The 26,933-nt window shown below is 40.5% G+C and overlaps 2 protein-coding genes across 2 annotated transcripts; one reads left to right on the top strand and one right to left on the bottom strand.

Annotated features, from left to right (window-relative positions):
- Positions 1-106: 106 nt before the first annotated feature.
- Positions 107-11,634, top strand: LOC146482743 (beta-glucuronidase-like). The gene is made up of 12 exons (XM_085106820.1): positions 107-488; positions 1,887-2,069; positions 2,745-2,920; positions 3,415-3,778; positions 4,776-4,922; positions 5,884-6,059; positions 6,625-6,771; positions 7,280-7,364; positions 8,460-8,636; positions 9,974-10,006; positions 10,116-10,218; positions 10,861-11,634. Exons 1-12 carry the CDS (start codon positions 267-269, stop codon positions 11,088-11,090), a joined length of 2,043 nt encoding a protein of 680 aa, XP_084962946.1. The 5' UTR covers positions 107-266; the 3' UTR covers positions 11,091-11,634.
- On the bottom strand, positions 11,343-26,623 carry LOC146482742 (uncharacterized). Its single transcript, XM_085106817.1, has 7 exons — positions 26,248-26,623; positions 23,126-23,843; positions 19,681-22,090; positions 17,091-18,650; positions 15,602-15,640; positions 14,636-14,710; positions 11,343-14,114 (listed from the first exon to the last, which is right to left on the bottom strand). The coding sequence occupies exons 2-7, from the start codon at positions 23,832-23,834 to the stop codon at positions 14,030-14,032; spliced, it is 4,878 nt and encodes a 1,625-aa protein (XP_084962943.1). The 5' UTR covers positions 23,835-23,843; positions 26,248-26,623; the 3' UTR covers positions 11,343-14,029.
- Between the last annotated feature and the right edge of the window lie 310 nt (positions 26,624-26,933).

Genomic DNA, 26,933 nt, shown 5'->3' with positions numbered 1-26,933 from the left:
CAGCAGGGGGTGGGGGCGGGCCCGGAAGTATAATCCGTCAAAAGAGCAAAAAGGCACTTATTTTCGTAGAAAAGTATCGTATTTGTTGTTATTTAGAGAGCAAGAATTCGTTACTGTTACATTATTTGAAAGAAACGGATGGTGTATAATTATTTTCCCCTTCAGTAACTTAGTTTATTCTCCCCTCCCACGCAAAGTACTGGTAACGCACGGGGGAGCTGGTGAGTTACAGGTTGTCAGTTTCGCGAAACGTTCACTGCCGCAATATGGCGCCGGCGTCGCTACGAAAGATTTTACGACCAATTTTCTTGCTTACTGCGGTGAATTTCCCCCTTACAACGGCTGTTCTACCAGGAATGTTATTTCCTAAAGATACAGAACGCCGAGAAGTGAAAGATTTGAGCGGATTGTGGGATTTTCGAGCCGATATGTCCGCAAACAGAAATGAAGGATTTGAAAAGATGTGGTTTGCAAAACCACTGTGGCAGGTGAGCTTACATTTTCAAGTTTATTAATTTATTTTAGTATAAAATGGTTATAAGCGTACGTCTAGAAGGGAACGTGGAAACGTGTTTTTTTATTAACGGTTGTCGTTTAGATTTAAATTCAGCTTCCTTCGGTTTCCCGAAGAGCGGAATATCCTAAACAATCGCAAACAGGAAAAGAGAATTAATTCAGGGAATCCTCTTTGAAATTTGGCATGAAAACAACCAATACTTGACATGATATGCTTTCTTTAACCGGGACTTTTTAAGTGTTTACAATTTAACGTTTTCTTTTAATTTATATTGCCGTCTTCAACCTGTTGTTTAAACCAACGAGCATGAACGGGTAACAGTTTAAATAAATTGACGATTAATGTAGTCAGGGAATCTCCTTTAGTTAATGAAATTCAAACTGACACAACTCCTTTATGACTTAACACTTCGTAAAGCGTTTAGAACTTATTGCTCCTGCTACGTGTAAAAGAACACATGTTTTTCAGTTTGGAATCTATATCCAATACCTTTGAGGCTAAATAATTAATTTCCCCGGCAGAAAAAAATTTTGTAGACAACAAGTGAAAGTAATTTTTGTCTGACAGTTCCCTATACAAACTACATAGATCTACAGTTGGTTTTACCTAGGAATATTGAACTTTATTCCAAAACATTCATCTTTGACAAACGTATTTTGTAAATACTACAGTAAAGAAATAAAAAACGCGCGGAGTGCATTGTTGACTTATATAAGCACGCGGAAATTTCTAAGAACACGAGAGAAATGCAGAGAGGCACGAGCCGTACAGTTAGCAAGGAAAACTGATGGGATAGCATTTCATCCAGTGGGAGTGACAATAATCCTAGTTGCTTGGACATGCTGCAGAAACTGGATTAAACTCTTCAGCTCTGGTGGTGTGGGTGATCAAATCATGAAATGCGACTTTGCCAAGTTCATGAAAGACCAAAACTATATTCTGTGCCCTGTTAAATTTCAGTAGATTACAGTTAATGCCTTTTCAAGCAGCACATGCCTGCTTTAGCTATGCCAGCCTCTATGCAGGTGATCTTTGGCTTTTCATGTGATGAGTCAAAGATCACCTGCATGAGGCTGAGGTTTTGCAGGACAATATATCGCTTCCCCTCCCTACAGCCTATAGACCATTCCATCTTCTTATATTTATTACTACTTTTTTCCTTGTTTGTCCCATGAACCTAGTTTAATGGCTTTAGCTTCGACGAGTCTCATGTAGCTCAGTGGTAGAGAAACCGAACTAGTAATCAGAAGATCTTAGGTTCGACTCCTGATAGGAGCACTCGGAATTTCTTTTTCCAAGTTTGGCTGTGTCATTACTGAATAATACATCATTCTCATTTGTCCTTTTGTTGATCCTTTTTTTTTTACAGTCAGGAAATGTAATTCCAATGCCTGTTCCATCAAGCTATAATGACATCACTGAAGACAGAGCCTTAAGGGACTTCATTGGTTGGGTGTGGTATGACAAGGAGGTTTATGTGCCCAGGTCATGGGAAAGTAATGTCACCAGAGTGGTCCTTAGATTTGAGGCTACAAACTACAATACCATAGTGGTAAGATCTCATTTTAATAAAATATTTGTGGAAATATTGAGAGACTAAACTATGGCGTTCTAGTATATAGCAAACAGACATTTCAACCAATCATTTATTTATTCATGAAGCACCAAGGAGCATAAAATAATTGTTTACAAAAAATGCTTGTGACCTGAAGGCTATTGATTTATGGGCCAGGAGCCAGATTCACAAAAACATCTAAGTTTGTTATGAACAGTCTATTGTCAGAATTACAATGCAGACTATTGTTAAGAGTCAAATATACATAGAGGATATTACATGGTGGTGCAAAAAGTATGAATTTTATTTTTGAGTGGTAATATATTGTTTTTAACGCGAGAAAATAAAATTCATATCTTCAAGCCACTGTGTAATTTTCTTTTTATTATAAAGACAAATCTATCGTTCACCATTTGTCCCCGTTTTTCACTGACTGTTTGCATAAGCAACCGTGAAAAAGTGGGATAGAGGATATGGAAAATATGCCACTTGGGTCCTGGATGTATAGTTTCGTATGAGTTTTACGAGTGGTGTATTTTCCAGTAAGACACTCCTGTCCATATAATAGTATGTCTTATGGTACATCTTAACCAGTGTTCCAGAGAAGAGAGATGTCTCAATATCTCGCTTATAAACCTAACTTTGCAAACCTTCATTATGCTTGTTTTGTAGTGGGTGAACAGTAAAGAGGTCATGAAACACTCAGGAGGCCACCTGCCATTTGAAGTTGATGTCACACCTCTTCTCACCTTTGACAAACCAAATAGAATCACAGCAGCCATCAATAATACACTTACACCAACCACCCTACCCCCAGGGGAAATAAAATACCTTACAGGGGGAGACTGGTGAGTGCTATTATACTTCCAATAGCCAGAGTCCCAGGGCAGGAAAATGTTGTTAGAAATTTGAGGTCAGGACATTGTGGACAATGTGGACCAAACATGTGATTGTGCCGTTACCCCATTTATGAGAGATGCTATGAAAAGACCCAAAGTTTCACTTAAAACTCTCTAAAAGGAATTAAGGTGATTCACCTGGCATTTCTGGAGGTCATAAAGCTAAACATTGCGCCAAGCATGCTTCAGAACGCAAAATTCGTTTCTGCAGTCACTATGGCTCATTTTATTAATGTCAATCTTCACAGTGGAGACAGCATTGTCCACCAAGTTCACAACCCCACAGTCTTACGCTTTAACCATCCATTGTGTTTAAAGGTCATATCATAAAACATTGTTGTTGTTGCCTGAGCTTTATATACAATGCATACCAACTTTTATGTATATCTGAAATATTTAACAAATTATAAGGTAGACATATAAAATTTATGGATTAATTCCAGGTATCCTCCAGGATTCTTTGTCCAGAAGTACTATTTTGACTTCTTCAACTATGCTGGCATTCATCGTCCAGTCAAACTCTACACCACCCCTGCAGTCTTCCTCTCAGACATCACTGTATCAACAAATTTCTCAGAAAACATGGGTGAAGTCAAATTTGTCACAACTGTGTCATCAGTCAGTTCAATTGCCATGCTCCCAAAGGGTGACATCACCATGGAATATCTGTTGCACGATAAACAGGGATTTGTTGTGGCCTCAACAGGAGGTCCTGACATGTTTGAGGGAACACTTTCAGTCAAGAACCCAATGCTTTGGTGGCCAGTTGGAATGAGTGATCAACCTGCTTACCTCTACTCGCTGAAGGTATACCTGCCAACTTTTTCTGAGTCAAATGCGTGAGATTTTTGTCTCGTCATAACCAGGATTTCCGAAAACGTCCAAGCCACTTCCGAAGATTTCCGACCATTTTCCGAAGACTTTCAAATGTTGACGAAAATGTCCAAAGATATTCTGACGACCTTTGAGCCCTTACGATTCAAATGGATTGTAGACATTTGAAAGCTTTTGCGATTGTTACAAAGAGCAAAGAAATAATACATAACAAATCAGAAATGAAATTTTTTTAGAACAACTCGTCCGGTTTTGTAAGTCAGGCATGAGAAATTGTCCTTGAATGGTGAGATTGATGTCTTTAGTCCGCAGGCGTGAGACTCACGCATAATGCGTGAGAGTTGGCAGGTATATGAAGGTTAAAAAATAAATTGTAACCTCCTTAAGAGTTATTGCGCATCTTTTACAAATTTTATTGTGGAGGAGGTAAAGTGGAAACTAAATGTTGTTTCTTGACCAATCTAAATAAGATCTGAAAAGAAATAACAGGCCCTCTTTTCTTAGTCTCCCTGGCAGCCATTTTGAGTGTCATCAAAACAAAGCTCCATTTGTGGGGAGGAGCCTTGCGTGACGACACTCAAAACGGCTGTGAGGGAGACTACTCTTCCCTGGGAGAAGTAAGAGAGAGAGAGTTCTTTGATGGTTCTCATCATACTATCAAATGATAGTTTTTAACATCTACTGTGGATAAATCAAATCTTCTTTCAGAAAAATCAACATTCCTTTATTCTATCGTATCTGGAAACAAGTAGAGAAACATCCATTCTATAGAATCACTGCGCATTTTAATATTGTTGTATCACCGGTAATGTTTCTTAAATAAGAATTTTTTTAGTTAAAGGTGTTTAATTTTTAACTGAATGATATAAAGCCAGGATTCTTAATTAGGAGACATTCCACCACTTTCTAAATTGCCTGGCCATATAATTACTTTTTTATTTATCAGCTTAGCTATTTTATTTCCTTACAGATCATTACTCGCTCAGTCATGTTCATGTTGGAGGATGTGTATTACCTTCCTGTGGGAATCCGAACTGTCAAGGTTACCAATACCAGTTTTCTTATCAACAACAAGCCATTTTACTTCAAAGGCTTTGGGAAACATGAGGATGCTGATGTAAGAGATGATTGTGCTTTGCTTTTAATAACAGTAATAGTAATGTATAAACATAATGATCTAGAGGTTAATTAACACATCATACTTTCAATCCAATGTTCCCAGTTGAGCACTGGGGATAAAATAGAGAAATCTAATAGTATTGTGCAACTGAAGGGGGAGGGGGGAGTGGGGTAGGCTGGTTACCCTACAATGGACCAGCATCTCACCCATGCATATGGGAAATAAGTAGTACTCCTTATAAGTTTCTTCATGCTACAGAAAGAGGATGAAGCTGACTATCCACGTTGGCCCCAAGTGAGAGATAATTTACCTTTAAATACTGTAACAATATTAAACTTTTAAGACTTTGAAAAATCCTTCTCTATTCTTTGGAGACCTTTTCTCCTTCTGTTCACAATGAATTCCAGATCAGACCTGTTTTCTGAGTTGTCCTCAGTTAACTCTGGTTAGGACAAATCAGGGTGGAGCCTGGAATCAGTGGCAATAGCCTACATATGTAGCATCCTCTCATTTTATATGCAAAATTACATTAATTTATGATCTTCCAATGCAACCTCTTATTTCCTATATGGAACACTATTTCACTTGACTTGTTAATGAAAATTTTTTTCGTGAACAAATAAATTTCAGGAAGTGAGAGCCTGAAAAATAAAACCTATGAACCCATACATATTCCTGAATAAAGTCAGAGACATCGAAGTTAGCAACAACAAACGAAATTTTAACCAAAGCGATCAACATGATGTAATTTATCCTATGTACATCAAATTTAACCAGACTGTAAGCAGCCATCCTAACTCAAAGTGGAAATGAATAAATTATGCGAATTAGCAGTAAGAACGATGGAGGATTGGGAGACTCATTACTTGTGCCTTGATTAGAAGAAGGAAAAAAACTACTTGTAGTCTAAAATATTTAACAAAAGTCTAATAACTAATAATAGCTCTTTTGTTACCAGATTCGTGGTAAAGGCCTTGATTATGCTATGATAGCTAAGGACTTTAGCCTGCTCAAATGGCTTGGTGCAAACAGCTTTAGGACAAGTCATTACCCATATGCTGATGAAATCATGGATATGGCGGATAGAGAAGGAATTGTGGTTGTTGACGAATGCCCTGGAGTAGGAATTAAAGTGTAATTTTCCACATTTTTTTACTTGTAGTCAAATTATTTAAAATTTTAATGCAATTTATCTAGGCCTAAATTTTTGCGCGGTTTATGCGAGAAAAGCAGATCTTAGTAGCGACTATTGAAATCCAAAAAGAAAATTGGGGGTAACCACGCATTTTTTAGAGATAACTAAGCAACAATCATTCTAAAAAGCAGCAAAATCCAAAGCAATGTGTGGCACTTTTTTCCAAATTGAAGCTTTATTATCTCTGAAAAATGCATGGTAACCCTCAATTTTCTTTTTCGATACCAAAATCGCTTGCTAAGTTCTACTTTCTCCGCATAGTTTTAAAGCGCGCAAAAATATCCCTGTATTGGTAGGCACCACCCATAGGAAACCCGAGTATCTCGAGATACGCAGAGCGTATGCGCAGTAACAATAGTAGGCACCGTCCTTAAATGCTTTAAATCCGTGGAAGAGGGAGGGGGGAGGGTAGGGGTGGGTTTTAAAAATTGTACACACCTGAGAAAAAATCCTGGCGATGCCCCTAGGATCCCCCCTTACTCACTTTTGTTTCATTTTTTGCAGTAATAATCTAAAGCAAGAAAACCTGAACCATCACGTGCAAGTCATGGGCGAGCTGATCCGCCGCGATAAAAACAGGCCAGCGGTCGTCATGTGGTCGGTAGCTAACGAACCGTGCAGCGACAAACCGGCTTCGGTAACATATTTCGAGTAAGACCATCATCGACTAGTAGTATCCCAAGCCAAACGGAGACAAGAGTCATTCCACGTTTGGAAATGTCATCTTGCTTATACAAGCTTGAGTTGGATGAAAAACGGACTCGGAAGCGAGTCAGTGGACGCAATGTACCTTACCAAAACTACCTTTTTACAAAAACTGTTTGCGACTTTCTTCATTCGGGACACCAAACTTGATCTTTAGAAAAGAACGCGCAAATATGGTCTTGCAAAGAAAGAAAGAAAGCCATTCTTTAATACCTACCAGAAAATAAATGAGACCAACTCGTGCTGACACTCATTGGGTAGTCAAAAAATGGAAAAAAAAAACTTACCCCCTAATCGAAGTCACTAGTCGATGTAAGTGTATCGTAAAATTGCGACTTTTACGACTTTTGTCTCTCCGTTTTCCCAGGGTTTCAATTCATATTTATTTAAAAGACATTTTTCTAACTCCTCTTCAGTGGTTTGACTATGTTATCATCTGTTCTTTTTTTTCTAGAACTCTTTTCAAAGAGACACGTGCATTGGATCCCACCCGACCTGTCACGTTCGTTACCATGTTTAAAGCCTGGAACGACAAAGTTGTAAGGACACATTGCTTTCATTTACCTTTGATGGGATTGTGAAATCTCCCGCGCTTGCCACAAAGATCTTGTTTAAATCGAGTTTTGATTGGCTTATTTCACTGAGTCATTGCGGATGAAGTGACTGGACTGGTTCTACGAACGCGCAACTTTACTCTAACAATTTTTTCCTACGAGGGACAAAATGATGCAGGAAATAGTACCAAACACAGCTTGCAACAAGTTTACTGAGAAAAAAATTGCAACACACGCCGGAAAAACACCGCTCAAAAGCTTCAATTAGAACTGTTACACCTTGAGATTTCGTCCACGTACTCAACAGTCAAACCACCATTGCTTTCATTTGAATGGTCACGCTGTAGGTTTTCATCCACAAACTCAAACGTTAGAATCACCTTGTACAACTTAATAAACAGCGCCACAGAAAGTACTGCTCAGTAGCTTTCATTTGAATGGTCACGCTGTAGGTTTTCATCCACAAACTCAAACGTTAGAATCACCTTGTACAACGTAATAAACAGCGCCACAGAAAGTACTGCTCAGTAGCTTTCATTTGAATGGTCACACTTTAGGATTTCATCCACAAACTCAAACGTTAAAACCACCTTGTACAACTTAATAAACAGCATCACAGGAAAGTACTGCTCAGTAGCTTTCATTTGCTTGATCTCCATCGATAGACTCAAATTAGTTAGAACCGCTGTTTTACTGAAAGACTTTGAAGTCCCAATTCCGTTCAGTGAATACAGTTTTTATATACTGCATAATGCAACTGTCAGTCTTTATTAAAATGTTTATTATTCTACGAATGTTTGGTTTATCGACAGAGTTGACAACTAAAAGTAAATTGGCCACCGTAAAGAGATTCGAGTGCCGACGATTCGAGCGTTAGTCCCCGTGGATTCGTTCTGACGAGGGTCTAACGGGCGAAACGTCAGCACTCGAATCTCTTTACGGTGGCCAATTTACCTTTAGTTATCAACTCTGTTGATTCACCAAATAGTCGTTTCTACCTCCCACCGACGCAGCACCACAGTTTCCAGGCTTTAGAAAATAACCCCCTTATGCACTTGTTTTTTCTTCTGCCCTCCTCAGGTGCAATTCTGTGATGTGATCATGTGTAACCGGTATTACGCTTGGTACCATGACTACGGTCAAACACAACTCATTTCCAATCAACTGGAACGGGAGCTGTCAGACTGGTATACGGACTACAAGAAACCGGTTATACAGGCTGAATATGGAGCCGATACTGTGGCTGGTATGCACACGGTACGTGCTGCATTATGACGCAGTTTGTTATCCCAAGTAACCTCGCTGGTGACCCTAATATCAAAGAGCAAATTCTCCTATCTTGTCCCCATGCTTTCCTTATAAAAGTACTGAGGAGAAGTTATTAAAATATCAAGAAAATTCATCTTGGGTGATCATATTCTTAATTCTCGTGACCTCAGGAGATGAATAAGCATTGATATCACAAGGAGAAATTTGATGCTGATCACCCTTAGGGCTTAAAGGGTTGAGAGAAGTCTCACGTTTACCTTCCCAATTAGTATCTGTACATCCATGGCCACTAGCCTGGGTCGGGGGAATTACCCTAGCAATTTTAGTACCCCGGGGAATTGTCGGTGGGAATGTTGGACAGGGAAACGTTCAAACCCTATTTTTGACCAGGTAAGCTCTATTAATTCCCTCGTTCCCCCTACTAAACCCCTCCTCGGATGTCAGATTGTATAACAAAGCCCCTTTATGGAGATCAGGGGTGCTTACCATTTACAGGGAAAACCCGGAAATTCCAGTTGGAAAATCAAATGGTACGCATCATTCCATTTGGAGTACTTCTGAAATTATGGGCTTCTTGTCAAAGTAATGCATTTTTATTACTCCTTTGGGGTTTACAGCTGATCATGTTCATACATTTTGCATGTTACCCATCTTCGGTTAAGACAAGCTAAATCATTTCGTAATTATGCCGAAAATTTCCATCCGGGTGGTTTGCGTAAATGGTAAGTCCCCCAGGTTTTGTAACACTCAACCCTCCTCTTTCAATGGAATTGCGGCTTGCAATGCTAGGAAAACACAAAAAGGAATTCTTTGAAACTTAGACTGACCAATGGTCCAACCATCAGGTTCAGTCTCGGTCGTGGTCATTGTAGCAAAACTGACCCGTGCAGAAGTACTATCAGTGTCAAGTGACAAATGACGTCGCATTTGTGATATCCAACACATTTATGTTATATCTCTGGCGTAATTTACTTTGGTAAGAATTAGTTTACGTTTTGTCAACAATTCATGATTTGGGATAAGGGCCTCAGCCCCCCCCCCCCCCCCACCCTTCTTGTAAGCCCCTTTTTTGAGCCGACCCCCGGGGACCTTTCCATGTCTCGACCAATTTCTTAGCTTGCGCCGGATATATCCGCCTCTCCTCGTTCCCTGCGGACGCCCCGTGGGGGGAGGTATTTGCAGGCTACCGTTTTCTACCTGAGCTGTACCGCCAACACGAAGTCCAGTTCCCATTACCGCTTCTGCCTTTACTCGTTGAATCATGTTCTTTCCATAATTTCTTTCTCCCTAACGGATCTGTTTTGAAATGTTTATCCGATTTGCAGGAACCAGCGGTTATGTTTTCAGAGGAATATCAAGTGAGTAGGAGAAACCAATAGTTACTGTTCGTAGTAAAGACTTCCATTTGTATTTACAAATTTCTTCCACGATCGCGGATGACCTCTTTAATTTTGACACTTTGAATAGGTGGAGACGCTGTTACAGTATTTCCCAGTGTTCGATAAGTTGAAGAAGGATTTTTTTATTGGCGAGATGATTTGGAACTTTGCAGATTTTATGACGCAACAAGGTGAGTTTAGAACCAGAACTCCCTTGTTCTTTAAAATAACACGTGGTAGACACGCCCATTCTTTAAGCTCAAATAACACGTGGTTGAACAAGCCTGTTCTTTAGGATTTTAATAACACGTGGCTAGACGGTAGACACGTCCAGTCTTTAGGTTCTTGGTAACCCGTGGAAGAAACGTCCACTCTTTCAGTTTATGTCATGTTGCACTTCTAGTAATAATCAATCAATCACTTTATTTAAGTGTCAATGTATTTAGCGCAGAGCACTATTTGGGGACTCTTTCCAAATCGAATTGTAACAACAAACTCAACCCACATGTGACCCCCAAGTCGAATCCGGGAATCGAACCCGGGCCACGTTGGCGGGAGCCGAGTGCTCTCACCACTGCGCCATCCCCACTCCCCTCAAATTAATTCATTAGATTATGACAACACGAGGTTAAACATGCCCATTCTCTACGTTCTTGATAATACGCAGTTAGCCACGCCTTAGGTGGCCACTTTCGCGGCATCCGAAAATGACTGCTAACAGGAGATCGGTGCGTAAGACACATTTTTTGAGGTGCTTCATTGGTAACAATTATTTCAGTTAATCTCAAGTCAATGTAAAAGGATCTGTGTAATCGTTTTGTCTTATCTTTTAGGCACCACACGAGTGATTGGCAACCGGAAAGGAATTCTGACACGTCAGAGACAACCCAAGGCCGCTGCCCACTTGCTGCGCCAGCGATACCTTAACATCACATTGGAACAAGGTGATTCGAATACTGGGGACGAGTTGTTGGACACTCTGCTTCGATTTGAAAGTCATAGTCCGGGAAACGTCACGCAATCTTCCACACAACCAAATTATGTGACGCAACCACTGGTTTGATGAAAAACTGTCACGCAGAATTTTGGCTAAAACTGTAACCAATGTGGGATGTTCGAAGGTCGTGTAGAAATAAAACAATGTGTGGAAGGAATTCGATGTTGCAACAAGATTTTGGCAAAGTTCAGTGAATTCCAAGAGACCGAAGTGGTGATTTCACTTGGTTTTGAGGCCCTCCGACTGCGCACGTCAATTTTAAAAAGGGAAATATTATGACAAGTTTCTAGACCGTTGAACTAGAAAGATGTTAATATATTTGTATTTTTATGCTATATTTATTGAAACTCGAACGTACTTATATTTAATATACAATTGTTGCATGCAAGAAAACGGCAAAATAGGATTTATTTTACGAACAGGGAAATTAAAACCTGGCTTTTCATTCCTTAAAATATATTAATATGTTCTTACTTACAATATTAAACTGGTAAAATATATTTTCATGATGTGAGGCAAAATATTGAATTTACTTCCTATTTAAATAAACTGTTTGATTTCAAGACCACCCCCCCCCCAAAAAAAAAAACAACAACAACAAACAAACAAACAAACAAAAACAACCGCTAAAGGCCCCTTACACGGGCGATACTTATTAAGACTTTAGTGACGATTTTGTGTGTGACCTCAAATCACCTGTGTACACCAGAAGCGATTTTCGCAGACTTCTCGACAACTTGATCGTCCAATGCGAAAGAAGCTGCCTTTTGCACCCCATCCCTCCACCCCAGGGGGAAAGTATACGTCTTTAAGCTCACACCACGTGGACTCTACTCCTTTCGCTGTGCAGTGTTTCAAATCGCAATTGAATCAACGGTAGTTTACCATTAAAACGCGGTTTAAAATCGCACTCAAAATCACCACAAAAGGAACTGCTAATTAACATCACAACGAAAAGCCCGTATGAACGGCGCATAAAACAGAAACAATATGCGTCACTCAGGATACGACAGTTTTCCTAACAAGACAAATGTTTGAGTTGTCAAAACTATTACAAACATACCTTGCTTTGCTTAAGTCATAGCTGATCTATTTTGTGATCATTCCACCCGTCATACAATGTGGCCTAATTATCCTGGAACATGATTACTTTCAACGCCGTTGAAATTCTGAGACAGAATATTAGGGAGTTTTAGCGACGGCGACGGCAACAAGAACGTCTGCTCAAAAAAGCAATAGGCTAACAACCAAAACAGCAACTCTGCACGTGTATTACACTTTTTGGTACATTTCTTTGCCGTCACTGCACGACTAGCACGTGAAAAATCCTGATGACACGTTTCATGGAGGACGAAAACATAGAAGGACGAATTTCTCTTTCTAAACTTGGGTGCGGTCTCCAAGAATTCAACTCCAGGAAATTTCACCAACCGCGGATTCTTTTAAATAGTAATGTTTTCGTTGCCGTCACCGTCGACGTTGCTAAAGCTCCCGACGCGTGCCCATGAGTTGTTTACGACAAACTCGACAGCGACGGCACGTGAACGTCAAAAATGTACTAAAATTTTAAACGCACGTGCAGAGTCCGCATTGTTTTGCCGTCCTCGTTACCGCTGGCGTACTGTTTGCGTGAGATCCCTATTCCTTTTATTGGAGATCTTCAAGTTCATGATATTTCAGTTGAACTAATGTTGGAACTGAATATTACATTACAAATTTCTTTAAGGCCCAGTTAAAACATGCAGTACCGCCGTGTCGAGTTTCACATTTGGCCTCATCCACACTAATGCGTTTTCGTTTGAAAACGTATGCTTTTTATTACGTTCTCGCCTATCATCCAAACTAAAACGCCCGATGAAAACGGTTTCAAATGTGGAGACGTTTGAAAACGCTCCCTTTTTAGTGCGGACAGGTGAAAACGGTGACGTAAAAAGCGTCACATGCCATCGGTTCCAGTCCAAATTGGAGCATCTATCCAAGATGGCGGTGGGTCTTGTGATGTTAACACATGCACAATCCCAGGTCCCAGTCGTTTTCCTCGTTTTCGAGCGTTTTAGTGTGCGGGATAGGGAATACAAAAACGCTAGTGTAGACAAAAATATGTTGCTTCGTTTTCGCCGTGATGAAAACGGATACTTTAAAAAACGCATTAATGTGGATGGGGCCTCTGAATTTTACTGAGAATATCGCTCAATTACGTCATCGACGGATACTGAAAGTCACGTGTTTCTCTTGGGGGGCGTTTCGATTCATCAGGTCAAGCCACGCATGTTAACAAACCGTACTTCCTATTCATGGCGAGCAAAGATACGACTTGGGTCGCCAACTGGAACGTCTAGGACATCAATTTCATCGTTTGAAATGTCTTTAATAGCACACCATGAGAAATTAAACTTGTGATGTTGATTGAACGGCAGATATGACCACGTGACCATGTTTATCCTATATTTGCCGCTCGCTGTTTTCAGTTTCTCTGTCAAATCAAGTAGTTTTGCGTTAACATCAAAGGCCAGAATTAGTTTGCACTATTCTCATCTTTGTACTCTTTGTTTCAAGAAAACATAAACGGGAATCTCACGTTTGCCGTTCAATTTTTTTGAGAAACTGAAGCAGCGAATGGCGAATGTAAGGTAAACATGGTCACGTGGTCATTTCCGCCGTTTGCCGTTTGCCGGAAACGTGTCTGTATTAAAGACGACGTAACACGTTACAGGGAAGACATGCGAATTCAAACGGCTCACAAAGCTTCTTAAATTCGAAAAGAACGGATCCTTTTTGTGAGAACGAGTTCATTCTCCGTAGGCAGCAGACAGCAAGGCTAACCAAGACTACAAAATAACGTTTAGGAGTGCTAATAATGAACTAATAAGGCGAAGTGTCTTCAAAATAGCTCACTGTTTGGTCTTACTTGGGCGGTGAACCTCGAGGACGGTTTTAAAGTTATGTCTGTGCTGAAGGTTTCTTTAATTAGTGAAGACAATGCAACCCAACGTTCTGGTGAAAGTTCAGTTGTCCTTCTCGGCTGTTAACAGTTGGGTGTTCTGTGAACCGCAACTTGCTTGCAGCTGATGCATATTTTCTTTAAACGACCTGAAATGAAAGTTACTAATTAAATATCTCGGCTTATTTAACAAGGGAAAGGTCTGAACCTTCTCTAGTTTGAATTCTTTTACTCCTGAAGTCCCAGACCTTTGTAAGGTAATGCCTTTGAAACGTAGAGCTGAAAGCTACTAGGCAGTACTTTTTCTGCTAGTGAGTGTGAGGATATAATCCTAATTTGTCACCATCCATATGAAGAATCTACTGTGAACGGAACCCTAAGTATGACCATTTAAATGAAAGCCACTGAGCAGTACTTTCCTGTGGTGTTGTTTATTATGCTGTACAAGGTGGTTCTAGCTTTTGAGTCTATGGATGAAATCCCAAAGTATGACCATTCAAATGAAAGCTACTGAGTAATACTTTTCTGTGGTACTGTTTATTGCGATGTACAAGGGGCCAAAAGAGAGCTCTATCATAAAGTTTGGAGCCTTTGGATAAACCGTTCAAATGAAAGCTAATTTTGAGTTTTCCGATATAAAAAAAGAAGAAGCATAACTGCAACACAGTACCTCCATGATGTAGTGGACGTTAGTACCGAGTCTGTGTGATCATTCATTTGCTTCTGCAGATTGCTAATTTGTGACCTGAAAAGTCAAATACAGCGTCTCAAATTCGTAAACTTAAAAAGAACGTCACCTATACGATTTGCCCTACGCGACGTAGGAAGAAATACGAGACGTCTGCACGCAGGCTATGCTACGGTCGGTTAGAGGCAATATCGGTTTGTCCGGATTACACCTGCGAGTTACTTAAAAAATTTAGGAGGATAAAGTGACGTCACCCAAAACAATCATGATAGGCACTAGCTTAGAGGGATAAGGTCACGTGAGCTTCGCGTTGCTTTCTGTCCTCTCAACCACTATCTTGATATTCTCCATTCGTGGACAAGCCATTCGGCAAAGTTCTTAAGCGTCATTGCGTGCCTATTAATTTTTTTATTTGCCAAACCTCATGCGTCCCATGGCAAAACAAGGGCCGATGATTGACGTCCAAAAATTGATGAACGAAGCAAGCGAAAATTGCGTAGGAATTACAAAATGAAAACACGAAGTTACAAAACAGTATATAAAAGGCAAAACAAATAAATAAATAAATAAATAAATAAAATAAAATAAAATAATGATGATGATGATGATGATGATGATGATGATAAAATAACACAGTTTTGCACTTTGTGGGTTCCTTTTTCAAAGAAGACTGCAAAAAAGCAGTATTTTTGCTTTGGTCCCTCGTACGTGCTCCCGCGGTCTCCGTAAGGGTACAAGAGTCCACGGGACTTCGCGCTTTCGGTGATTGCAACCCCCCACCCCACTCCCCCCCCCCCAAAAAAAAAAAACCTCCTTCCCTACTATGGAATTTAAGAGAAAAACGTCTGTTTTGCAGTCAAACTTGTTTTATCAGCTAAACAAATCGTTTTAACCAAAACACACGACAGACTGGGAAATGGTCTCAAATGTGATACATGGAAGTCCTACCTCAGTGAAGACATGCACTCTTGTAGACCGGACACTGGTCTGAAAACAAACAAGTCATAACAGTATAAGGTCACCTATTTTGGTGCGCTTTCTCGTACGTTTTTAAAAACACTAGATGATTGACATGAACCCTTCCAATGACATCCACATGTGAGTACCACACAAATATCTATACACGGACTCAACTCAACTCACTCATTCAGTCAGAAGCCAATCAGATAGACAATCAGTCACGGTTTATCACATTTGTCAGAACTGGCCAGCCAGTTCAATCATTTTGCAAACGGAATGCACCAAGTCAAATAGACCCTTCTCCAAAATGGCGGCCAAAAAAATCAAATAAGTTAAAATTAAAAACGTATACCAGCACTAGAAAGAGCACTTTTACTTTTAGTGACCCTGCAAAGTTTCAGCATATCAGGTGTAATATCAGCTGAGAAAATGTAAGTTGAAAAATGAAAAATTTACAGACGTTTGTATGACTGGAGGTATGACGTATACCCCCAGTCATAAAAACGTCTGTAAATTTGTCAAATTTCATCTTACATTTCCTAAGCTGATAAAACACCTAATACGCTGAAACTCTCGCAAGGTTACTAAAGTAAAAGTGCTCTTTCAAGTGCTGGTATCAGTTTTACATTCAGTTCAATTTTAATTCATTCAAATCTGTTACCGCCATTTTGGAGAAGGGTCTATTGGTAATCTCCATTTATGGACCGAGTAGTCTGGCTGGCCAGCTCTAACAAATGCAAAGCACCTTAAGGCAGTCGGGCAAGCAGTCAATTGGTCTTTTGGTCAGTTAGTCAATCAAACCGCAGTCCAGACAATCAGTCCATCGGTCAGCCAGTTGTTTAGACGCCAGTAATATTGTTCGCCGGTACATCAGTTCGTCAGGAAGTCGGTCAGCCAGACAGTAAAACGGTCAGTCACTCAATCAGTCACCTACTTATTCAGTGAGTCAGAGTTTATCTTTGAGGTCAGTTAGTCAGTTAGCCCATCAGTCGGTCAGTCAGCCAGTCAGTCAGTCAGCCAGTCAGTCAGTCAGTCAGTCAGTCAGTCAGTCAGTCAGTCAGTCAGTCAGTCAGTCAGTCAGTCAGTCAGTTAGTCAGTCAGTCAATCCGTCAGTCAGTCAGTCAGTCAGTCAGTCAGTTAGTCAGTCAGTCAGTCAGTCAGTCAGTCCGTCAGTCAGTAAGTCAGTCAGTCAGTCAGTCAGTCAGTCGGTCAGTCAGTCGGTCAGTCAGTCAGTTCGTCAGTCGGTCAGTCAGTCAGTCTGCTAGCCTGTGAATTGAATCGAGAGGAAAGAGATTAATGGATTGCTCTGCAACATTTTTTCTAAAATTTCTGCAAAGAGTTTGGTGTTTGAAAACTCAACCATATGCTTCATTTTAAAATGGCTAAAGTTCTAGAGTTGCAAATTCGGATATACTCATTACCACCCGGTGAGGCATAAGGCAGAAAATAATTTATGCACAGATGTTAATATAATTACCTGAAGCAGCTTCTAGCCTCCCTATTAGCCGCATCCGTGCCATCTCGTGTTCCATCGTCACCAGCAATCGCTTCTTTCTTCTTTGTAGTTTCTTCCTGTAACAGCTTAAGATTCCTGGCAGCCAACACATCCTCTAGCAAGGACTTCATCTCCTGGCGCTTCACAAATAACTCTTGTTTTAACGACTCTGTGATCTGCCTAGCTGCAAGGAGAGAATCTTTCAATTCAAAGGTCTTCGTTTGATACGCATACTTGGCTTTTCTTGCTTCAGACAAGTCGGAACGCAGCGAGGTAGTTTCGCTTCTTGAAACTTGCAGAGCTGTCTTCAAGTTTTCCAGTTCTAGCTGCTGTCGTTCTTCCATGATTCGTACCTGTTCTTTAAGATATTCCACTTCTTTAATTCGCCGACTCAGTTCCCACTCTAAGCTTTCCACTCGGCTATTCTTGGCTGCCTCTTGTTCTAACACCACTTCCAATCTTCTTTGCAAATGTTCTCGCTTAGTTTGTTCCTCCGCAAAGTTTCCTTTCACGATTTCTAGCTGAGATCGACACCTCTTCGCTTCGTTACCCTCATTTTTAACCTTTTCTTGTAATTGTCTTATCTCCTTTTCAGCGCCACCAAACTTCTTCATCAACTCCTCTCGCTCGCTTTCTCTCTCCTCAACTTCACTTCTCAGAGACACGCTCTGTTGTCTTTCTTTCCTGAGAGAGTCCTGCAGCTTTTTGCTTTCCTGTCCTGCAACATTCAACTGCGTTTCTAGCATCCCTATTCTTTCACTTGCCGTCTTTCGCTGCATTTCATCCTCTTTCTTCAATCTTTCCACCTCGTTTGTCATCTCAAGCAAAGCCGATTCTCGCGTTGCAATCTCACCTTCCATCTTCACCACATGTTCTCGCAGGGTTCTCTGACTGGCTAGCACACCAGCCAATCGACCTTTTTCTCTCTCAAGTTCCACCGCGCAAAGCTGCATTTTCTCGGCCTCCGCTTTGGTTTGTTTGAGCATTCCTTTTAAGAACGAAACTTCCTTTTCCATCTGGCACATTTCTCGGCTTTTCACAACTAGTTCGTTCGCAGATTTCTTTTTCAAAGCATCATAACTTTGCTCCAATTTAACCTTTTCATTTTGAAGAGCAGAAATGTCGTCTTGAAGACCTTCAAGCTGGCTATCGTACCTTTTCTTCAGTTCCACCACGTTTTGTTCGGTATTTTCACGAAGCTTTTTCAATTCCTTCTCTACAGTCTCCTTTTTACTTTTCACGTCTTCCAAACTTTCCTTAACCGCCTGTAGTTCTTCGTTAAATTGCCTTTCCTTTCTGTTCATCTCGTCCGTCATGAACTTAAGTTCCTGTTCCAAATTAATGGCCTTATCTCGCTCCCTTGTTACTTCTGCCTGCAAATTAATCTTCTCGGTTTTGACGTCTTCTCTGAGCGATGCATTTTGACTTCTTAGTGATTCAATTTCATCCTTGTTTGACTGTTGTGTCGTTTCAAGTTCGCCTTCCAATCTCGCTCTTTCCATCAGGGATTGGTGAAATTTCTCTTCCAGTTGAACTATTTCCCTGAAAACAATACGAAACAAACAATCAACATGTCATAAAAGCTGTTTGTCATCGTGGTCTGAAATGATAGCTGAATTATTCGTTTTTACTTATAATGTCATGGGTGACAAATTACTCCTTAAATTTGGTGCGAAATTTCAGCGTTAATTTATAATTTCACATGTGAAATTACAAAATTGCTATGGCAACGTTTCCGATATCTCAGTGCCAAGATGGTGTCCAGATTAAAAGATGTTACGGATGAAAGAAGTAACGGCATTAAAAGACGCTGCAGAAAACCTAAAAACGCGAAAGAGCACAATTAACTGGGTGAGGGTTTTTGAGAACTGGTGTGATGAAAATGGCCTTGAGAAAAACCCTGAGACGGTTCGTCCTGAGCAGTTGGATAAAGTACTCGAGCGGTTTCTTCCCTGCGTGTGTAAACAAGACGGAACCGACCACGATTGTGAGCGTAATTTGTCACCCATGATATTAAAAGGCAATCAAATGGTATACTCGTGAAATTAGGAAATAATTTCACTTGCATTTTGTCAAAATTCTAATAATTTCCCGAGCCTTTACATACACTAATTCCACCCGTACTTCTAATTTTGTAAAATGGAATGCACCACTTTTAACCGCCGGTCTACAAATTAAAAAAATTAAAAAATACTTTATATCATTTAAGTGTCGATGTATTTAGCGCAGAGCACTAACTGGGGACACTATCCAGATCGAACTGGAATTTGAAAATGTTGGTTTTTAAGAAGGGGAAAACCGGAGAACCCGGGGAGAAACCTCTCGGAGCAAGGACGAGAACTAACAAACAAACTCAGCCCACATATAGCGTCAACTCTGGGACGAACCCGGGCCACATTGGTGGGAGGCGAGTGCTCCCACCACTGCGCCATCCCTGCTCCCTAAATTCTTCACATGCAACTGTTATAAAATGGTTTCCACCATCTTCAAAGAATTTGAAGGACTAGCATATGATCAGTCCTTCAAAATGATGCATTTGTTCTGACAAATGAAAACGCCTTAAGTGACTTACCTCACTGCAGTTTCAAGTTGTTGTTGGATCTCATTCCTCTCCTTGTCCAGTCTTGCAATCTGCTCTTCTGAATCCCCTAACTGTTGAGATAAACCCACGATCTCCTTCTTCAGGGCTTCCTTGACCTCCTGGAACTCTTCAATAAGCTTCTCCTTCTGTACCAACTCTTCTTTCACAGCGCGACTCAAATTGACCTGAGTCTCCAATCCTTCTCTCAGCGCACGCAGCTCACCCACAAAACCATCCTTCTGTCGCGTTGTCTCCTCAAGTTGACTATTCTTTACCGTTAATTCCCTTTTCATCAGCTTAAATCGACGGTCGACTTTCTCAAGATCCAACTTCAGCGTGTGAATCGCATTATCACATGCCGCGCGTTCCTCGTTCGCAACTTCCAGATTCCCTTTTAAAATTCGCTTTTCTTCTTGCAGTTTCTCTATATAGCATTCCTTTTCTCCTATATCTTCTTGAGCCACCTTCAGTTCTTGTTTGGTTACGTTGAACTTGGACTCCAACTCACACAAATTGCTTTTATATTCTTCAGTAGATGCGCGGGCAAGCTTCAATTGTTCCTTGATCTCGTCTTTTTCTTTGACGATAGCTTCAAGCAATGCCTCCTTCACAGCCACGTCTTGTTTAGCCGCGTCGAGTTCTTTCTCGATCTCGACAGCTGAGCTCATTAGCTTGAGAAGTTTCTGGTTTTCACTCGTAAGCGACTCGATTTTTGCTCCTAAAGTCCTTTCCATCCTTTGTTTATCAATTTCCAGTTCCTTGAAAGCGAGATTTTGTTGTGTAATCTCTTCTTCAACTTGCTCCATGTGATTTAAAATCTGCGTTTTCTCCAAAAGCGCGCTCTGTTGCAGCTGTATAAGATGCTGATTCGAGCGCGCGCCCTCACATCTTAGCTGTTCAATTAGTTGAATTTTCGCTGCCAAAGCAGACTCTAATTCGCTAGCCTCAAGTTGCATCTTCATCCGAGCTTCTCCCGCTACCTTTAGTTGCTTCTGTAACCATTCCTTCGCATCAACAAGGCTCGCAATATCTGCATTCAAGGCCACGTTCTCCTTCTTGAACTGCTCATTCTGTTGTTTGGCTTGGTCGAGCAATTTTCTCAAGGTATCCATCTCAGTCTGTAGCGAACATACTGTTTCTTCTCTTTGACTTAGCTCACCCTCAACTAACAACAACTTCTGTTTCAGATTTTGGATTGTAACACTAGCTGTTTTTAACCGCTCAACTGCTTCATTGAAACTACCACGTTTTTCTTCATACGCACTCTGCAAATTCACCAGCTGGTGTTCCAAATCAGACTTATTTTGTCGCAGCTCATCAACCAGTGAAACCGCAGTTGGTTTAGTTTCCCGTGCTTTCTGTAGCTCCTCTTTCAATCTTCTTTCCACTGTCTGGAGTCTAATCTGCAAAGACTTTCTGTCCTCTAAAACATTGGCAAACTCCCCTTGTAGAGATTCCAGTTTTCCTTCCAAACTGGCGCAGTGAAGTTCAAGATCTGGACAGTTTTCTTTCATAAGTGGTGTCTGCATCCTGGATGTACCCTTTACAAAAGAAGAGTCTACCCTCTCTTCAGAGATATTGTGACAGTCAGCGGGATCGGGAATAACGTGTGTATCAGCTTGTAGGCTCAAGGTATCCACAGACAGCTCCTGACCAGGAAATGGTATCTGCGGTCTTGATACATCACCTACGACTGCAAGGTCAGCCCCCTTTTCATAGTCATCCCTGGATGACTCACTCTCGTTCAAAACATTTCCATCAATTTCAGAGCTCAGAGTAGCCACAGGGAGCGCCTGGCCAGGAAGTGGTATCTGCAGTCTTGATATGTCACTTGCGACTGCAAGATCTGTTCCCTTTTCATGGTCATCCCCAGATGACTTACTCCCATTCAAAGTATTTCCATCAATTTCTGAGCTCACAACAGCCACAGGGAGTGCCTGACCCGGAAGTGGTATTGGTACCCTTAACATGTCCTTGGCGACTGCAAAATGTCTCCTCTTTTCGAAACCATTTCCACATATCCTACTCTCACTCAAACCACTCCTGTTAAAAAATTCATGTTTACCATGACCAATTCCAAACAACAGATTTTTGTCCAAGACAATTTCTTCATCTTCATGACTGTGGGAGGTGGTGGCCGTTTCCCAACCTGCACCAGTGAACTGAGATTCTTGGACTTCCTCAGCTTCTCTTTCTACATCTTGTGCTCTAACATTGAACACAGGCTGTCTACTAAGCTCTGTTCTGGGATGATCACCATCAGTATTTACGCTGTCTTCGTCACTCTCTTCCTCGGATATATCAGTGTCAATGGGCATAGCAAATTCCAGTTGAATACCAGAGTCATCAAACAATGGAGTTGTCAGGTCTGAAGAGAAGCTGATATTGCAGGATGATAATTCTATGGTGAAGAATAGAGTTTAACTTGCTGAATAACTGGAGTAACTGTAATGAGGAGTTGCTATTCTTGCAGTTGCAGAAAATATCCATTCCCCAACCTCCCTCCACCCCCCCCCCCCCCTCCCTCCACACACACACACACACACACACACACACACAAAGAAGAGATTGGAGATTCCAGGGAGGGGGGGGGAGGTCTCAAAATCATGAAGTTAAATTAGAACTTCCAGAGGGGTAGGGGTCTTAGCAAAATTCCTTCTATGGGGGGAGGGGGAGTATGGATATTTCTGCAAGTACACAGAAAAGGAAATTATGAAAAATATAGCCTCCTTTTGATGGAAATTAAAGACATTTTGAATTCGCCTTTATCAGTTTTTTGTGAACAACTAATGAAAGGTATTACAAAGAAAGGGGCAATTTCACTGTGACAAAATAATTTCAAATATACATACACATGGAATTATCTTCTGGTTGGCAATCTACAAAACACAGTGAACAGAAATTTGTAACGCCGACTTTCAGAAGTAGGCAATAATCCCACAATCTAGAGAATGCATTCTAAAACACTTAAAGTGTCTGCTTAATACAGGTTTTGCAGACAAACTGGCATAATTTTTGTGTCCATGTCCACTTAATAGACAGATCCACTGAATACAGGTTCATTTCACAGTAAATATGTTTTAAACTCTGCTACAATCAGCAAAATGCAAGAGGCAAGAATAAGTAAATATTTGCTAAAAACAAGGCAACAGAAGGTCTGCTACAACCAGTGCAAATCAAGACAAATACAGTGATAGTCACAAGGTATGATGTTTGCCCCTGATAACACCCCGCAGATGACATGTGCCATCAGAGATAACCACTGACCTCATTGGTTCAAGATTAACGTTGCCTAAAATATTGAAAAGCTTGTGTCTGCTTAACAGGGTAACCACTTAATAAATATAGGGTCTGCTTAATACAGGTTTCACTGTACTGTAAAACTTCTTGAGAGAACTGCACACAGTATGGAACCTGCCAAATAAAGTTACTGTACCTTGATTGCTGTTGTGGAGTTTCCCCAAATAACCTTGCAGCTCCTGGAGACTCTGTATACCACTCCCATCTGATGGAGTAATGCCATTATCCTGAGAAACATATCCCTCAGATCCAGATTCTGAAATGCTCTGAGAGGGTTCTATCATGCGTACCATATCAAGGGGCTGAGGAGCACTCACTCTCTGACCTCCCCAATATGTTGCCCCTTCAGATGGGGGCCCTTGCACCAGAGAGTTCCAAGGCCCTTGTACCATAGCAACTCCAGGGCCTTCCATTGTGGGAAGATCCGGCTCTTGAATCATAGGGTCCCCAGTCCCTTTCTCTGTATCAAAACTAGGCCCTTGCAATAAAAGGTCTCTATGTTCTTCTTCCACAGGTTTCCCAGACCCTTGTAGCACAGGCATCCCAGTAGAAGAGGCCATGTCTGGTGGCTGGTTTGCTTTCCCTGTTGACACTTTTTTGTCCGAGTACAAGTCAATCACAATCTGACGGAGCTCTTTCTCGTAAGTGCTTGGATTTTTGGACAGCTTGGTTGGTAGCTTATGGGTGATATCCAAATGGACTGTTCCTTCCTTCTGGCTTGGATGTGAAGGACTGGGACTGTATGAGAGTTCTGAATTGTAGTTGACCAAATTGTTTAAAGTTTCTGCATAAGGCAAGCTCAGTTGTACATTCCCTGCAGTTATGGAATTCATAAATGACTCCATAGAAACATGCTAAAAAACAGAAAACAGTGAATATTTTTAGGTTGACTCTTGAGCTTTACCCTTAAAATGGTATGGCATTTGAATGACTTTTTGGCCCTTAGGGGTGGGGGTTGGCAATATACCCAGCAAAAAAGGGGGAATATCAAAGTTTTCAATTAATCAGAACAGTACGCACTATAACTTTCATTTTCCCTGTCTTAAAATAATATTTTGGGACAATCACATGAATATACACCTGTATAAAATGAGCGGACTAAAACATGCATTTTGATTGGTCTAGAGGAGTTTGTGATAAAAACACAGACACAGTCATGACGTCGCTTGTAATGGGCTCACTTATAAAAGTTTGCCTAAATTAAGGTGACAGACTGTTAGCCGATCACAAGCCTTGTGAGTCTTGCATTGGCCAATAGGCATGCTCTCTTCTATAGATGATAAATTTAATGATGTTATAAAAGCCAAATTTGCCCTTTCAATCTCCACACAAATCCTCACTGAAACAATATTTGACATTTCTAATTTTATGTGGAATAATGCACAGTGGACGTCAAAATGTGGTAAGAACAAGATTGCAAATGGTTCAGAAATTGCCATAGGAGTAATTTGCATGGAGATTGAGAGGGCAAATTTGGTTTTCCTTACTAACAAGAGAGCTACCTGTCATCTAAATGGAAGGATAACAGTGCAAAATGTTACAAAGGAGAACAAGGGAGCACTATGAGAACTAAGAGAACAGCTCACTCATCATTTGTACTTAAATCAAACTCCTCCACACCAATAATAATAATAATAATAATTATTATTATTAAAACATGATTGAGTTTTACACTGTCCATTTTACAATAAGCTTTAAGTGGAATATATGAAATAAATATATCTGAATCTGTGGATTTGGACATTATATACCTGCAGATCTGGGATGAAGACAATTAAGGGAAATGTGTAGTTCCAGAAAATATCCATACCTCCCCCACGGAAGGGATTGGATTTTCCAGGGGGGAGGGGGGGTCAATTTGCCTAATTTTCCAGTTGGGAGGGGGGGTGACCAAAGGGATATATTTCCAGAGGGGGTATAGAATTTTAAAATCCGAGACCGAGACGCAGTGACTCAAAAATCCAAGCACGAGAGGGTGTGATCTAGAATCCAACAAGAAATTATCCCTTGATAAATTGGAACCGGTTGGTTTGTTATTAATTAGAAAATCAGTTAAGAATTGTCCAAGCCTTAATGTTTCACAGTCCCGATTGCAATGTTGAGCCGTTTTTTATTATTAATCTTTGTTTCGTTTTTCTTGCGACAGTTAATATTTTAGACTTGACTTTCCGTGACTCAAATTTTGCAATACGAGATTCTGAGACCCGCTTTTTTTTTCCCTCAAGCCTTTCTTCTTTGTTTTCGACTCATCCGGCCACTGATCAATGACAGGGGCAATGTTTTCTTCATTATCAACGCAAACAGCTTGTAGAAAGAATTCTAAAGGCCGGGCCAAACAAGAATTGATAGTAAACGATAGTGGCCATCGGCCCTCGTTTGGCCCGGCCTTTAAAGCATCGAAGGTGAAGTAAGAGAAGTACAGTGCATTTGTAAACAACGTTATCACTGATGGAGTAGTGTTGCGCGGGGAGTCTGATCGAAATGAAATGCCCCAAATTTTCTTTAAGAACTTTTTGAAAATATTATACATAAAAAAAGTGGATGAATGAATTAATAATGGAGTTATGTAAGCAACTTAAGCAGCTGCAAATAGAAAGCTTGAAAAAAATTATTTTTGCAGCTGCTTATTATTAGGCTTCTCCATTTATATTTTAAACTATGTTAAACTTTATAAAAGGAGTGTAAAATTTTTATTTTCTCTGCGTAAGGGAAAGGAGATCAAAGGAATGGTTGTCTTTTTATGGTGGCATGAAACGAATGTGTATTTCAAGACAAGACGCCAGACAAGTCACTGAACCTCGCTGAAATCAAAGGTTTAATTCAAAGGTGCACGAAACAACAGGATTTCATCACGAGTTCTGATCGTCTACTTCACTCGCGAGGGTCTTTTTAAAATTTAATTTAAACGGCCGGCAAAGAAAGAGATCCGTAACTAACAGCTGTTTAAAGCTTACCAAATCACAGCTAAGGGTTTCAGTTAATGTAAGTAAATCAGACCTAACGCGTCAACAAAATAACATTGCATTCAAAGGTCGTTATCACGCAATCTGATGGAATTGTTTACAAATTACATAGAAACAAACGCAAGAAAGACATCAAAGAGCACATGAAAGGTGAGAAATAAGAAAAGCTTAATGAAAGATTGAAAGGTATAAAAATGTCTCATATCGACCAGCTAGAAAAGACGAGCCGAGCGTCTTTGACCATCGCCATTTTGGCTTTACAGCGCTTTCAAGGGGGACAAATTGAGCGTCTTACCTTGACATCAATGAAACTTCGTTCTTTGTGATTCTTCTGGCTTTGAATCCAGTTTACATCAAGTTATGTAGCCGCTTGTAGGCTCAAAGATACCGGAAAGATAGCAATCGAACTGTCTCGAAAGCGAAGCCACAAACACATCTGAAAGCTGAAACCAAGCCTGTCTTTTTCGTCACGTGAGGTACAGTAATGCAAAAGGTATCTATTACATCTGTAAGGTATTAGCAGAAACCTCATTTCATCTTACTGTCTCTTACTGTACTAAACTACTCGAAAACATTTCGGACGAAACATTTGCAACGGCATTAATTGCTATAAAAGAACTCCTTGCAGTGAAGTCATTATTCGGACTTAAAAAACTTTTCGTGGACTGGAGGACGACTTGTACCAAAGGTTTTGCTGAGGGGTTAATCTGATACTTCATGTAATTACTTTCAAATGGGCAAATAAATGATTGATTGAAAAGACTGGCTTCACAACAGTAAAATAACTCCGCCCAACATCAAGTAGTACTACTCTTTATGACACTCTGACCTGGCTTGTGGGTTAGTTTATTTCGTCATCTACATATCGTTTTACACGAATATTTCTCGTTGGAAGTTACATATATGAGCAAGAAATGACAATTTGCTTTACGCTTTTCAAAGTAAGTTACACTCGGCTAAATGACCAAAATAGATATAAAT

Source organism: Pavona decussata, unplaced genomic scaffold (genome assembly GCF_977016875.1).
Source record: "Pavona decussata unplaced genomic scaffold, jaPavDecu1.1 SCAFFOLD_44, whole genome shotgun sequence".
Taxonomy (NCBI): Eukaryota; Metazoa; Cnidaria; class Anthozoa; order Scleractinia; family Agariciidae; genus Pavona; species Pavona decussata.
The sequence above is the reverse complement of the archived record's forward strand: the minus strand, read 5'-3'. Positions and strand labels throughout refer to the sequence as shown.

Coding starts and splice junctions, on each gene's coding strand:
- LOC146482743 (XM_085106820.1), top strand. CDS start 267: ATGGCGCCGGCGTCGCTACGAAAGATTTTACGACCAATTTTCTTGCTT. Junction 8,637..9,973: donor CTGTGGCTGGTATGCACACG/GTACGTGCTGCA, acceptor TCCGATTTGCAG/GAACCAGCGGTTATGTTTTC. Junction 10,219..10,860: donor AGATTTTATGACGCAACAAG/GTGAGTTTAGAA, acceptor CTTATCTTTTAG/GCACCACACGAGTGATTGGC.
- LOC146482742 (XM_085106817.1), bottom strand. CDS start 23,834: ATGGAGTCATTTATGAATTCCATAACTGCAGGGAATGTACAACTGAGC. Junction 22,091..23,125: donor ACTCCACAACAGCAATCAAG/GTACAGTAACTT, acceptor TCTTCACCATAG/AATTATCATCCTGCAATATC. Junction 14,115..14,635: donor ACGTCCACTACATCATGGAG/GTACTGTGTTGC, acceptor CTTTCATTTCAG/GTCGTTTAAAGAAAATATGC.